Source organism: Melozone crissalis, unplaced genomic scaffold (assembly GCF_028551555.1).
Source record: "Melozone crissalis strain CALT ecotype California unplaced genomic scaffold, PUWL_Pcris_2 ptg000002l_1, whole genome shotgun sequence".
Classification (NCBI taxonomy): Eukaryota; Metazoa; Chordata; class Aves; order Passeriformes; family Passerellidae; genus Melozone; species Melozone crissalis.
The window spans coordinates 20316036-20330805 of record NW_026535780.1 but is presented as its reverse complement, the minus strand read 5'-3'; the positions used below and the strand labels follow the sequence as shown (position 1 = coordinate 20330805).

The window sequence follows — 14770 nt, the reverse complement described above, 5'->3', positions numbered from 1 at the left end:
ATTTTATCTAAGAATGTTCCTTCCTGAGATTGCAAGATGATGCTGCATTAGCATTCTAACTGAAAATCTGACCAAAGAAGGCCAATATATTCAGCATGTAAATTAACAACTTTGCTGTTTCTGCACTAGTTTGTTAAAGAGTTAAAAGTATTCTAGTTGTCTTCTGTGACTTCTAGTGAATTTGAATACCTTGTATCATATTTTGGGAGCTCTCAACACATCAATGGGTTGGGCTCTCAGGCTTTAGGTTTGCTTGCACAGGAGGATCATGTTATTTAATGCCTGATTGCATTAACTCTTGTAGAAGTTACTGAGATACTTTACAAGACCAGGACCTTATATTGGAACAGTCAGAGGTTTTCACTTCACCATGATGTCTATGGCTATAGTTGATTAAAATGCAGCTTCTACAGAATGGAAAGCCAGCAGAACAGAGCACAGTGGCAAAGATATAAAGCTACATCTTCCACATACAGTTTTTAAGCTTTTAGTCCAGTGTTTATCCAAGCCTTGTTTCCTCCTTATTTTCATGCAGATTTTTGTCAGAAAAGTTATCTTTTTGTCTCCACTGGCTTTTAAATATATGCACATGCAATTTGATTTAATCCATCAGAACTCAACCCTTTTTCAGTAGGAAACAAAATCTCCCTGACTAATATAAGCCTTCAACCAACCTATTCCCATAAATAAATTATCAGTATAGGTTTACTCTAGTGACATAAAAATACCAGAAGCCATAAATTGCTTTCCCATTCTGTCCTCTGACAATACAGTTTTTCAGTGAAGGTGTGTAGCAGCAGCAGGAGCAACCCAAGAATGGACATTGTCTAGCAAAATCATAATGTTTGTAAACAGATTATGGCAAGCAAAACTGTTATTCAGATGTTGCTCAATACTTCATTCTGTCTTTGCCTCTGCATGTCTTCAAACCCATCAACTTCTTTTATTCATGCACTGTGGCAGTCTTTGTCAGCTCACACTCAATCCTCCCTTATTTTTCTTTGACAAATCAGTGGCTTTTACCTCTGTTTCTTGGGCAGGGAAGTCTTTCTGGGCTACTGCAAGACTATCCCCTTGAAATGTACTATTTAGAGTATTTAGATTTTATGTAGGTCATTGGTTTTTTTCTTGAATTTTCAATTCAGAAGTATTTTGGAACTTCTTCCAATTTATCTCTATGAATTTAACTTTATGAATTCAAAGTCATCAAGCAGCTTTTATTAGGTAGGCAGTTTCACCTCATCCAAAAAAACCTCCTCGTATTTCTCAGTTTATCATCTTTACCTTTGAGAAAAAACTATTTGGAAAGTCTCTTTAAAAGAATGGTTTTTTGTAGAAGGCAATCTAGGTACTTATAAATGTATTTTCAGTCTGAGAATGGTCAATATAATAAACAGTATTTTTAACAGTAATTAGATCATTGACTTTAATAAGTTTTGCTAACAGACTAAAAGTAATGCTTGATTATGCTTTGAACTTGAAGATTCTCTGGTTATGCCACGACCAAATGCAAGTCATCAGTGGATGTTCAATAAGGCTGGTTTACCTGTGGTGGATGTAGTTGTAGATCCTTACATTGCAAGTAATCTCCGCCCACATCAGAAAGAAGGAATTATATTTCTGTATGAATGTGTAATGGGAATGAGGTAAGGTAATAATTATCCTTGTAGCTTTTAATACCTATAATATTTTCCTGCCTATGTTTGAAATGTGACATCTTAGGAAGTGTTGAGCAATTTTTCAGTTAATTAATGTTAGTAATTTTCTCCCAAAAGCGGCTGCACAAGTTTTTTCTGACCTAAATGTCGCATCACACTTGCCATGACTTTACCAGATGTCATGAGAAGCTAGTGCACCAAAAGGCCTGTCATTTCTATGTACCAAATTTTGTAAATACAGATATAATCAAAGCCATGCTGAAAAACATTGTTTTCTGGGATTTATATTTCATAATTCAAAATTATTCATGCAATTTATAATTCTGGCATTTAGAATAAAAAAGATGTTATTTCAACCTGTTTCAAAACATACATCATTGTTTTCAAAAGTGTTTTCCCAAGCCATAGATTCCTTAGGGTATTGGATAATTCTAGTTCTAAAGGCAGATTTAAACTTTAGTTTTAGAGGACTACTGAGTTACAGTAGAAAATGAGAATTTTCCTTCTAAGATCTTCTAGTACAACTGAATAAAAACCTACAGGAGACATAATAAGTATAAATAGGTTCTTTATACTTAGAAAACAACCACAGAAGCAAATCCCTGAAGCAGTTGTGGATAGTTACAGATATGTCCTTTAAAATGATACCAGCACCTCGTTCCCTCTTACAGAGTTAGTGGCAGGTCTGGAGCTATTCTGGCTGATGAGATGGGCTTGGGCAAAACCCTGCAGTGCATTGCCCTTGTGTGGACTCTCCTGCGCCAGGGGCCCTACGGATGCAGACCTGTGCTAAAGCGAGCACTGGTGGTCACCCCTGGGAGTCTGGTGAAAAACTGGAAAAAAGAATTTCAGAAATGGTTGGGAAGCGAAAGGATCAAAGTCTTTACAGTTGATCAGGTAAGATTTATTTCCAAAAGGGGATTAGGTCATTACTGGCTCAGAATATAGAATTTATGGAGTTTTTTCCTCTTTTCTTTTTTTTAAACTAGAGACAAAGCCTAGTAATTCTCTGTTAATGTTAATTTGTAATACTTTATTTCTTCTTTAGATAGTTGTCCATATGGGTATTTTGCTGTCAGTCACCAGTCATAACCCAAGCTCACGTGTAGCATATGTCTGTCTCACCTTTCTTCTGGTTTCCCCTTTGGAGTTGTCAAAGGTGACATGCTCCTCCCTGTGCCTCTTCAGCTTCAGCAAGGAATTTTCTGTTATGTATCAAAGTGCACACCTTCCCTGTTTACATACCAAAGCATCTACCTGTTTCTATGGTAGTTGCTTTTGTTCTGTACTGAAAACTTCTAATTTGTTTTGGCTGCCTGTTTTGGGGTACTTCAGAAGGTTATTCCCTTTAGTGTCACAGTCAAGAGTTAGATCTCTGTTGGGATGATTTAAAGTCTCAAGAGTTACCAAGCCTAGAGTCTCAGTGTTAGGTAATGAGACTATCTCTTGTCTCTAGAAGAATGCAGACAAGTACAAATCTTATTAAGAAGCAGGATGATGCTGATCCCTGTCCCCTCCTGTAGTGAAGCTGTTCCTGCTGCTATTAACATTCACAAGTTCCAGGGAAGTGGAAAGCTTGTAGTACCTCCATGGGTGCTTGCAACAAAGATGAAGATACTTGTCTTCCAAAATTCTTTTTTAATCTAATAATTTCATACAGGTAGACTGATGAAACAAATAGTACTTCATTGTAAAGGTTATCAATTTCTTACATCAACCAGATTTGCCTTTAGTTTCTTGAATTATCCTTAATGGAAGAATGAATAATTCAGGTGAAGCAGAAGTTTTCAATGGAAGTTTACTTCTTGGTAAACTATACACAATTTTGTAACAATAACAATTTCTTTAAATTTGACTCATTATTGCCAAACTCTAGAAACTGTAGGTCTTCCACTGAAAACAATGCATGTATAATAGGTGCATTGTGCATAATTTTTTTTTCTTAGTAACTTGTTTCAGGTTGTGGAAGTGAAGCAAACTGACTTGCCAGGAACTGTAATATAATATAGGGTGGGATGGGAGAAATGAAATTTCCTAAAAGAAATGGATACAAGGCAAAATATAATATGGCAACATTTTAACCTAAAAGGCTAGTTAGAGATAATGAAACGTTTTCTTGCAGTTCTTATGAATAATGTTGGGAGGAGAAAGCCTGAATGTGATGACAGTTACTATGCCCCAAAATGACAGTAGCTTTCACTTTCTTTAAATTTAAATAACTTTAAAACTGTTACTCATCTCATTGGACCTATTTGACTGGGGACACTCTAACAGCTGTGTTCCCAAATACCACAGAATACACTGTCATGCAAAAGGAACACACAATATGACTTGCCTGGGGTATAATGAGGTATTTCACAATAACTTACTGTCTATCTTCTCTGGAAAAACAGCAATTACCATGCTGTTATTTCTCCAGTATAACTTAAAGAAAGAGCTTGTCTCCAGCATTTTCTTCTGTTCTTGTCTATAAGGAATGCATTCAAAGAACTGCTAGACTTTTTAAAATGTTTTCCTCACTTTCACACTGAAATGCCATAACCTAATCCTAACCCTTCAGTAACAGACTTTTTAACACACCAGGATATTATCTTTTAAAATGTGATTGCACTTTAATTATGTTAATATGCAAATACCATGTGGAGAACATTGCTTTTAAAAGGAAGGTATCTCCACAAAGGTTGCTTTTAGGTCTTGTTAATTCCTATTTTAAGGATTTGCAATGTGTTTGAGAGAATAATTCCTTTATCTGTCTGCAGAGTATCACTTCCTACTGGAGTTGTTTTGATTTGGTTTTGAAGTCAAAATATCTGGAAAAATAATTAATTACAGGTCTGCATTGCTTTATGATTCAGCATTTTTGAATTCACACTTTACCAGCTACATTGGATTTGAACTAGTGCAAAGAAAGGCCTGTTCAAAGAGGAAGTCTGGGACATTATGGACCTCTTATACTGATTGATAATTGCTCCATATGTGGCTCCAGGCAGCTCACTTAAATCTGTCAAGTCACTTTGGGTAATTGTTAAAATGGAGGCTATAATATAGACATATTCTGCAGCCAGTTAAGAGTATGAATTAATTACTTGAAATTAGCTTGTAAATTTATTTTAATTTTTCATCTTTCAACCACTGCTGTTGGTACATACAGTAGGAAATACATTATATTTGACTGCAGGAGGCTTGTAAGGGACTCTCCTTTTTTTTTTTTTTTTTTTTTTTTAAGGAGTTCAAACTCCCCCGCATACTTGATATTTTTCCAGGGGAGGGATGTTGGTGGCTGTTCCCCAGTGCCTCAGGCCACTTTCCCCATCTCAGCTCACAGCCTGAAAGAGTACAAAAAGAAAATGGTTTCTGAACGCTGGGCATCTTCTGGTGCTTGACCATGCCAGGAGAAGTCCAGAGAGGCATTACCTCTGTCTTCAAGGCTGCAATGTGGAGCCTGTATACTGGGCTGGGACAACATTGGGTCTTCCCTACAGGGCTCCTCTGTGTCTCTGTTCCTGTGTTGGGAAATTTTCTGCTCCTGCTTTGAAAATGGCAGTAAAAATACAACAAGAAAACAGGCAGTTAACTACAGTCCTGGAAACAACAGGAAAGTTCAAGTCCAGTCCCAAACACCTGGAAAAATGGGTGCAGGTCCTTGTCACCTGGTCCTTACTACTCCTTGCTTCCTCTGATGTGCTGGGCCTCCTTGTGAGCAGCATGTGGGGGGCTGATCTGCTGCACGGTACTTTGTGAGATTAATGTGCTGGATTCATCCCATGGATTCATCTGAATCACCTGCTAGGAGGCTCTAAAGGTTGTGATAATTAAGTTGTGCTGCTTTTACAATGTATTACACCATCTGGCTCCAGACTTAGTTGTCTGTGTTTGGTAACTGATCTTGTTTGGAAATAAAAAAACCTTCTAAGGCTCTAGACTGATTTGTTTTCACAATTAGAGAGGTTGCAGCTTGTCAGCTGCACCCATAGTCTGCTTAGTTAGTGAACACCTTTAGGACATAGGAAGAAGCATTCAGAAAATTAGCATCTGGAGCCAAGTGGAAAGGTAAGGGACATGCCCACAGGAGATTTTTGATTTTTCCAGTTTTATGCATAATTGCACAATCCTAGTACATTTACAAGTCTGCACAGACATACAGCTGTTTCTGTTTTGGAGGAAGCTCTCTGTCCCATTACAGTGACTATTTAGTGTGTGCATTTCCTTCAATAGACAGGAAAATTCTTGGTGTCTTTTGAAGGGAAAGGGCTTGAAGGGTATATAAGAGAGGGGATGGTTGCAGTCGTTTTCTGACCAATAATACAGAGATTAGAAATCTATCAGTAGACAGACATGTTTTCTGGGGCTGATTATGGACTCTTTATTTTCTGAATCCCAGGGTGACCTTACCTGTTGGCCAACCCATCAATGTTAAGGGCTAGTAATAAAGTTAATCAGAGAATAATCGTGAAATATCCCATTGAAATGGACCTCAAGGATCATGCAGTCCAACCTTTCTTGGCAAAAGCACTGTCTGGACAAGATGGCCCAGCATCCTGTCCAGACAAATCTCCACCACTCCCCTGGGGAGATTATTCCAGTGGCTGGTGATTCTCATGCTGAAACATTCTGCTCATGTGCAATTGGAACTTCCTCAGGAGTAACCTTGTACCCATTATCCCTTGTCTTTTCCATGTGACTTCTTGTAAAAAGGGTCTCCATTTTCACTTTAAATAGTGGAACATGGTGATAAGGTCTCCCCTAAGTCCTCTTTTCTCAAGGCTGAACAAACCCAGTTCTCTCAGCCTTTTCCTCTGTCACAGGCTTCCCAGTTTGTGGCTCTTCCCTGGACCCTCTCCAGCCTGTCCACATCTTTTCTGCACAGCAGGGACCAAAACTGAGCACAGCATTCCAGTGTGGCCTGATGAGCTCTGAGCAGAGTGGGACAATGACTTCTGGATCTCTGCTGGTGATGCCCTTGTGGATGCAGCCTAGCACCCCGTTGGCTCTCTGTGCCAGCACAGCACTGTTTGCTCATGCTGATCTGATTGTCCACCTGGATCCCCAGATCCCTTTCCACAGAGATGCTCCCCAGCTGGGTGGATGCCAGCCCTATGGTGCTGCACACCTGAGTTATGTTTTCCCAGGTGCAAGACCTGATGGTTGCCCTTGCTGGACTTCATCAGATTCTTGTTAGCCACTCTCCAGCCTATCCAAATCTTCCTGCAGGGTGGCTCTCTCTTCCAAAGCATCCACTTTCCCACTCAGTTTGGTATCACTGGGAAACTTCATCATGGTGCACTTGATCCCATCTTCCCAATCACTTTCTGAGGATATTAAGCAGAGCTGGGCCTGACACCAATCCCAGGGGACCCCACTCGTGCCACGCTGCCCATTTGAGGAGGAGCCATTGACCAGCACCCGCTGGGTGCTGCCTCTCAGCCGGTTCCCACCACCACATGGAGCACTCATCCACACCACAGCCCATCTGCTTTTCAGAGGGAGGCTGTGGGAAACCATTCTGAAGCCTTGGAGAAATCCAGGAGGCAATATCCACCCAGCCCACACCAACCAAGCAGCTTGCTTTGTCGCAGAGGGTGACCAGGTTGTCAAGCTCAGTTTGTCATTGGTCAGTTTATGTTGGCTTTTCCCAACTCCTTGTTTCCTCTGATATGTGATAGCTCCCATGAAGATTCATTCCATAACTTTAGAAGTTCCTCCTTTAAACCCTACTTGTAGATGGGGGTATTATCTTTCCAGTCCTCTGGCACATCCCCTGCTCTCCTTTGATTTCTCCAGAAGTTATGCATTGGCCTTGCAATGATGTCAGTCGACTCTCTTAATACCCCTGGGCAATGTCAGGGTCCATTAATCCATAGGGGTCAAGCTCCTGTAAGAGCTCACCCCCACCTTCCTTCACTGACCCTGGTGGGTCTGTAATTAGCCTGGATTTTTGTTCCCAGGGCTGGGGGCCCAGCAGTGCTGGTGAAGACAGAGGTAAAGAAGGTGCTGTGACTAATTCACCTCCTGTTTATTGGTGGGCCAATATTTTCCTTCTGTTTCTGCTTCTTTTTTACGTACTTGGAGAGCTGTTTCTTGCAGTTCTCAACATCTCTGGCTAAATTAATTTCTAGCTGAGCTTTTGCTTTTCTGTCTGCATCTCTGCAGGCCCTGGCAATGCCCTTGTAGATCTCAACAGGTATTTATCCACATTTCCATCGCTGGTGCACTTTGCTTTTGATTTTGATTCAGAAGCTCTCAGTTAAGTCAAGGGGTCTCTTGCTCCATCTGTTTCCCTTATCTTTAAGGGGGATGAACTATTTTCATGCTTCCAGAAGAGCATCCTTGAAAAAATCCCAGCACTTGGGAGTTCCTTTGACGTCCATGAAAGCTCCCTGCAGAATTCCTCCCACCTGAGCTCCAAGCAAGCTGAACTTTGCTCTTCTATATCCTGAGACCTAGAACCAATTCAGTAGGTTAAATAATACCAATAGGATATAATATTCAATAATATAAAATTAAATTAAAATCTACAAAAGGAACTCTGGTAGACTGGGTTAACTTCCTACTGGACATTACAGGCTGAGATCCAAAGTGAATGTACCAGGAGCTACCTGTGGCCCTTCATTACCTTGGCTTTAATTATTCATTTGGAGCTTACCCAAATGCCAGCAGTGGAAAGCTATTACAAGAACTCTGCTTTTCACCTTCATGGTAATGTATCTCAGAGGATTTAAAGGCTTAAAAGAATAATAAATTTTCTTTTAATGAGGTGGTAAAATTCTAAATTGCTGTATCAGATCTCTTTCGCAAATTAGGAAAGAATCAATAATCTGAAGTCATGTAGGAGATAGTAAATACCTTGTGTCATGTGAGAAGAAATTTCTGTAATTACTGTATTTTTAAGGAATGTGATGATTTTTAAGGAAGTGATCTCCAATGAAATAGTTGTATAATGTATTTTCCTTTATGCCTGCAGGACCACAAAGTAGAAGAATTCATCAGTTCTCCACTTTATTCTGTTATGATAATCAGTTATGAGATGCTGTTGCGGTCTTTGGATCAAATTCAGGCTGTAGAATTTAACCTCCTGATCTGTGATGAGGGACATCGGCTGAAAAACAGCACTATTAAGACAACTACGGCCCTTACTAGTCTGTCTTGTGAGAGGAGGATTATCCTTACTGGTTAGTATCTATAGTTACTTTCAGTATTTTTTTATGTTGATAGTGCTAGGTTGGGGTAAAAGAAAAGCACGAGATCAGTTGGAATTTTGGCAATGGGTATTAAATGAAGAAATCTCAGATGTTTAAAAACAGGTTATTTCCAACTGTTTTTACATAAATATATCAGTCTTCAGGGGCAAGCAAGGAGCCTTAGATCTTCTGTAAGGGAATTGGGACTCTGCACTCAATGTTTTCCTTTGTAGTTATTTAATTAAATTTATTTAGAATTTGATTCTTTAAATTCCTTTGTCAGAACAATTATATCTGCAGTCTGTTTAGTTAGGAGTACAGTATCTTGTTATTCATGGTAAAGTTTTAGATCAATTCAGGACTCTGAGTAATTCACACAGAAATAAAACATCTGTTTTCAGGATACATTGTCAATATTGACCCCTGCATTCAATGTACTTCCATCAGTTTAAAGTAAAAATAACCAATTGCAGAATTTTTTTTTCTCTTTCAAGGTACTCCAATCCAAAATGACTTGCAAGAATTTTATGCATTAATAGAGTTTGTGAATCCAGGAATACTTGGTTCTTTATCCACGTATAGAAAGATATATGAGGAGCCAATTGTCAGATCTAGAGAACCTTCAGCAACAGAGGTATTTGGTTAAAAAATCAGTTCTAGAAGAAAATTCATGGTAAAATGAAATTTGTATTCTATGGAGCAAAGTGAAGCTCAGGACTACTAATAGTAGCTGAAGTTTTTCACCTTCCTATTGATATGAAGTCACTTGTTTTTCAAAGGGAGCAGAAGGAGAACACACATGTAAAAAACACCTCATTTCAGCTGCCTAATGATTATCAGGCAATAGCATTCCCCAAAAGGCCATGTGCATTGCCATGTGACAATACTTTGTCCATTCTTAGCTTCTCCACACCACTGCAAAGTCTGCATGCTTTCACTGCATCTTGAGAATAGAATTCTAGAATATAATTCAAGCCTTGGATGTCATCTGGGACATTATTTTCCTTTGTTTAAGACTTTAGAAACCAGACATAGAATTAATGCAGTGGTAGTAATTGGAGAAGAATTGGTCATTACAGTGGATGTCAGAAAATGGTATCATACTTTTAAAAGGTTATTTAAATACCTAATTAAAATCATACAGAAGATTGTTCTGATGAAATGCAAGATTCTAATTAATTTCGTACTTTATTCTTTTAGGAGGAAAAGGAATTAGGAGAAAAAAGAGCAGCAGAACTCACACGCCTCACTGGACTCTTTATTCTAAGAAGAACACAGGAGGTTATAAACAAATTTCTGCCCCCCAAAAAGGAGAGCATAATCTTCTGCCGACCAACAGCGCTGCAACTTGAATTGTATCGAAAACTGCTTAGTTCTCGTGTCATTACATCCTGTCTGCAAGGCAGGCTGGAAAACAGTCCCCACCTAATATGTATAGGAGCTCTGAAAAAACTTTGCAATCATCCATGTCTTCTGTTTAAAGCTATAAAGGTATCTATTTGCACGGGGGTGTGTGCTTGCAATTAGTCATTTCAGCAGACACGTGCCACTAAAACTGTTATCAATGTGCATGTTGCTTAACTTAAGGTCATTTCCATACTCTCACATGCAGCTTGCTCTAGGAAGTCTGCTTTCAAAAGCACAAGTGTTTGGAAATCTGAATGTGCTCAGGAAGAGTATCTCACCAGTTTCCTATTGCCTTATGCTGTTTTCTCTTTTTTAATGTATTTTCCATCTTAACCTTGTCTCTGAATATCTGTAAAAATACATAGAAATGTGAATTTTACAAAGAGCACTATTAACTAGGGATTACTAGTCTAGATTACTAGTATTACTAGTATGTCTGCTGGTTTCTCTGAAAGCTCCCTGTCCACATGATATTTTCACTTTTTCAAGCTTAATGACCCTGGGAGCTGCAGGCTCACGATGTCAGTGGTGCTAGATGTCCCCATTACCACTTCTCCTAGGGTTGTACATAAAAAAATGTTTTTATTCCCATAGGCAAATAGTATGATAATTAGAACTTGGTAATAGTAGGGCCACTAGCTGAAGTCCAAGTAAGGTGGGTGCAAATGTAAATCTTTCTTTAAAGATGTACTTTATGACTTTGGTGGAATATGCACAGTGCAGTATCCCTCCTGCTTTCAATGCTGCCAAGTAAAGTTCATTACCTTTACTTCATAGTATATGCATTAGAAACATTTCATATGCAAAAACACAAGCCTTTATTAAATATAGGGATGGAGAGGACGGTATGTGCAAATAATTTATTGCCATTGTGATTTTGGCATTTGAGTGGTCTTTTTCCTCCCTGTGAAACATTGATTTTCTAAGTACAGCAAAATATTACCTGTGTTTCTACTATTTTATTGGTTTTGTTTGCCAGCTTTTCTTCATTTCTAGTATTAATTACAGTATTTTCCCAAACAGAGTGAATGATTGGGAAGTTTCATAATAATTATGGGATTTAGAAAGAATACACAATGTATTGATTTCCTTCTCACTTCCAAGGTTTAGATATATCTTTACTGTGGAAATACATTTGTATGGTTGTTTAAGTAGAGGACTTGTACACATTTTTCAGTTCTAAATATTTCAACTTTCTCCTTAGCTTCAAACAATGTCTTAGATTAGAGAATGTAAACTAATATAAACTATAAGTATTTTAAAACTTCACTTTCAATCCTGTGTTGGAAGGTTGTCATGCTCACATAATACATTGCTTTGTGGCAGCTTTTTATGCCTCCTTTTGTCTTTGTGATAAAAATATAGCAATCTTAAAAATTTTATGTTAGAGGTGATGTGGAATTTTAATCCTTTTCTTTTCAACAGGAAAAAAGCTGTGATCCTATGTCTGAGGAATATGATGAGTCCAGCCTCTATGAAGGTGTAATAGATGTCTTCCCACAAGATTATACTTCAGACACTTTCTGTGAAACTGATTCAGGAAAATTGCAGGTGCTGGTGAAGTTGTTGGCAGCAATCCATGAGCTCAACTCTTCTGAAAGGCAAGTGTGAAAGAAAGGTACAAGGGAGGTAATGGGAGTGACCTTCTGGATATTGATTTGCTTTTCAAATGCATGGGGGTATAACATTCAAATTAAAGGTATTGCAGCTGTTTGCAGGGGTACCAAATTAATTTAAACCTTGTAGTCCTGGCTTTCTTGTTAAATTGTGAATTCAGAACTTATAGCTGACGTAATTTTTAAAGATGGTCTTCATATTTTTTCCAGATAGTGATACTTCTATTTTTTACACTCTAAAACAAGTAAGATGGTTTGCTACAGCCCTTGTGCTGCACCCTGTACTTGCAGAGGCTTTCCAGTTCTTTGTTTCTTCATGAGAAGATGTGTTAATCTATGAAATGGCACTGAAATATTTTCATTACTAGATTATGAGTTATTTCCTCTTTAATCACGCTTAACTGCTCACTGCTTGCTGCCTTTTCTAAAGTTCAGGGAAAACATTCTCCACAGATAAACTTGCCCAGCAACCACTTATTTCCCCTGTGGTAAATGCCACTGACTTGTAGGAAAACTTCTGGCTATCATGGAGTAATAGGATGCACACGATTAATTTCTGTGCAATTGCTTATTTGTGGGAATCTCACATGATGTGGTGTCCCAGGATAATTTTTTATGGATTCATTCCTTAAAGCCCAAGTGTTCCAAAAGTATTTAACTTTTAACTTTTATTTCAAGTGATGTTTGAGTAGGACACACTGTAATTCAGTAGTGGGAAGTAAGAACAGATCTCTTGACACTGATGGAATGGAATCTGAAGATACTTTCTTTCACAAATCAGAAAGTTGAGCCTGTTGCTGGAGTTTATGTACTTAGCATCCATTGAAACCAGTGAGAGCTGAATATCTAAAAGTACTGTCCTTAGTTTGTGTAGGTCAGTGAAACCAGGAGTGTCAGTAAAACCTGCATCAGGTACTCTTCAGCAGTACTTTAGGGGCTGCTGATTTGAGGCATTACTTTATGCCTGAAAGTTTTGTTGCATTAATACAGTGCAGCTCATGTTTATTTTTCTTTGGTTTCTCTGCTTTCGTTGGTACTGAATAGTTTTTGCAATATACAAACTCAATTCTAGTCCTAATCTGAAGTTTATATTCTATTTTTGAGTGCAGACAAAGATGTGACTGTTAATGTTGATTGACGAAAAAATAAGTCTTGCAAAGTCTTTACAAACAGATCATGGATGTAGTTCAGCTGTAAAGTGTAATAATTAAAATATTCTAAAACACTTCTAATATGTTAATATTTTAATTTTCCCCTGAAATTATTTGTCTATTCAGAACTTGTTTTTAATCAAAATTATTTTTAAAAAATAATAAAATGTATCATTACTTTAAAAAAATGAAATATATTGCATTTAATTTAGATGACTAAAGACCTCCAAGTGAGATCTGGCAGAAAATGCCCTGTTCTTTCACTTATGGCTTAAATTCAAAAGATATTTGTCTACTTAGTAGAATCATCCTCAATATTTGGGAGGATAGAAATGCTGTATTTTCAAACCTTTGAAACCTAATTAGACAAAATTTCAGAGAAAATAGACCAATATAGCTTGGACCATTACTGTAAGGGATCAGACCTTTCACTAGTCATCCCTGTTCTTTTCAGCCATAAAATGTAGGAAAGTCTCTCTGCTGTCCTACTCGACTGATTTTTGTTGGAATTTTCTGAGGTTTTCTGTAGAAATTCATAGTAGCTTTTTCAGTAAGTAGAGTTTTATATATACATTATTTATTAGCTCCTACAACATCCTCTGCAAATGCTGTCTTAACAACAGTTATTTTGTATAAACAGATTTAAAAAAAAAAATTAATCTTTGTGATTGGTTCTGAGTGCTGCAATCTGCATTATGCCATATTCTGTTGCAAAAGGAGACATTAATTATTTAACACTTGAATGCTTGACTGTAAGTATAAAGCATCCAGATCTGGTATGTGCTTCTAATTAACTGGAAATGTTTTATATTGCAGAAAGTAAAACTAACCCTGAGCTGATGTGGAATTTTTCACCTTAATTTTATTTTCTTCTATGTGTTCAGTGATTTGTTGTTGGACTTTAATTTTACCAAGGTCTGTGTTGATGACTTTGTTTTACTGTTTGACAGAGTCGTGTTGGTATCCAATTACACTCAGACATTAAATGTATTACAAGATGTATGCAAGCATTATGGATACTCCTATACCAGACTGGATGGCCATACTCCTGTCTCCCAGAGACAACATATTGTGGATGCTTTCAATAGCAAATTCAGCCCAGCTTTCATCTTTTTGCTCAGTTCAAAGGCTGGTGGAGTGGGACTGAACCTGGTTGGAGCATCTCATTTGATCCTGTATGATATTGACTGGAATCCAGCTACAGATATTCAGGTCTGGTAACAGCTGTGTACATGTGGGTTGGGATGGGCATCAAATGAATTCTTGACTGATTTTGAATTGCCTGACTTTACATGCCTTACTGCTACCAATTATCACATTGTGTCTGGACAAGTACAACAATGAGGGAAAACTCTTCCTGAGAAGAAAAGAAGAAATATTTCTCTGTCATATTATGTATACTGGGATCAGTAGAAGCCCTCTTGCAGTAAAAAATAAAAAGATTAAATTCTAGTTTCTTCAGAGGAGTGAGTCACGTATCCTCTTTGTCTCTTGATGTCTTTTTATCTGGAGAGTTGCTGTGTTTCTAAAAAGAAAAGGAAAATGGGATTAGATTGCATAGCAAATGTTGCTGTTGATTTCCAATCCCTGAGAAAAAGGGAGAGACTCTGATCACAATTGCAAGAATGAGAAAATCACATGGCAGTGATGCCAAAAGAAAGAAAAAAAAGTCAATGCCGTGCTATTCTTGTAAAGGCACTGTTGGCCTTAAGGGATTATTTAGTTGGCATGAGAGTCTTCAGTTAAAATAGTCCTTAAAA

The 14770-nt window shown here is 37.9% G+C and overlaps 1 protein-coding gene across 1 annotated transcript in view; it reads left to right on the top strand.

Moving 5' to 3' along the window:
- RAD54B (RAD54 homolog B) overlaps positions 1–14770 on the top strand; it is a 63353-nt gene that overhangs the window by 43796 nt on the left and 4787 nt on the right. The window contains exons 6-12 of the mRNA XM_054274530.1: positions 1484–1646; positions 2330–2555; positions 8620–8827; positions 9331–9470; positions 10037–10327; positions 11669–11844; positions 13961–14222. Coding sequence (XP_054130505.1) covers positions 1484–1646; positions 2330–2555; positions 8620–8827; positions 9331–9470; positions 10037–10327; positions 11669–11844; positions 13961–14222 — 1466 coding nt within the window. The remainder of the gene's footprint in view (positions 1–1483; positions 1647–2329; positions 2556–8619; positions 8828–9330; positions 9471–10036; positions 10328–11668; positions 11845–13960; positions 14223–14770) is intronic.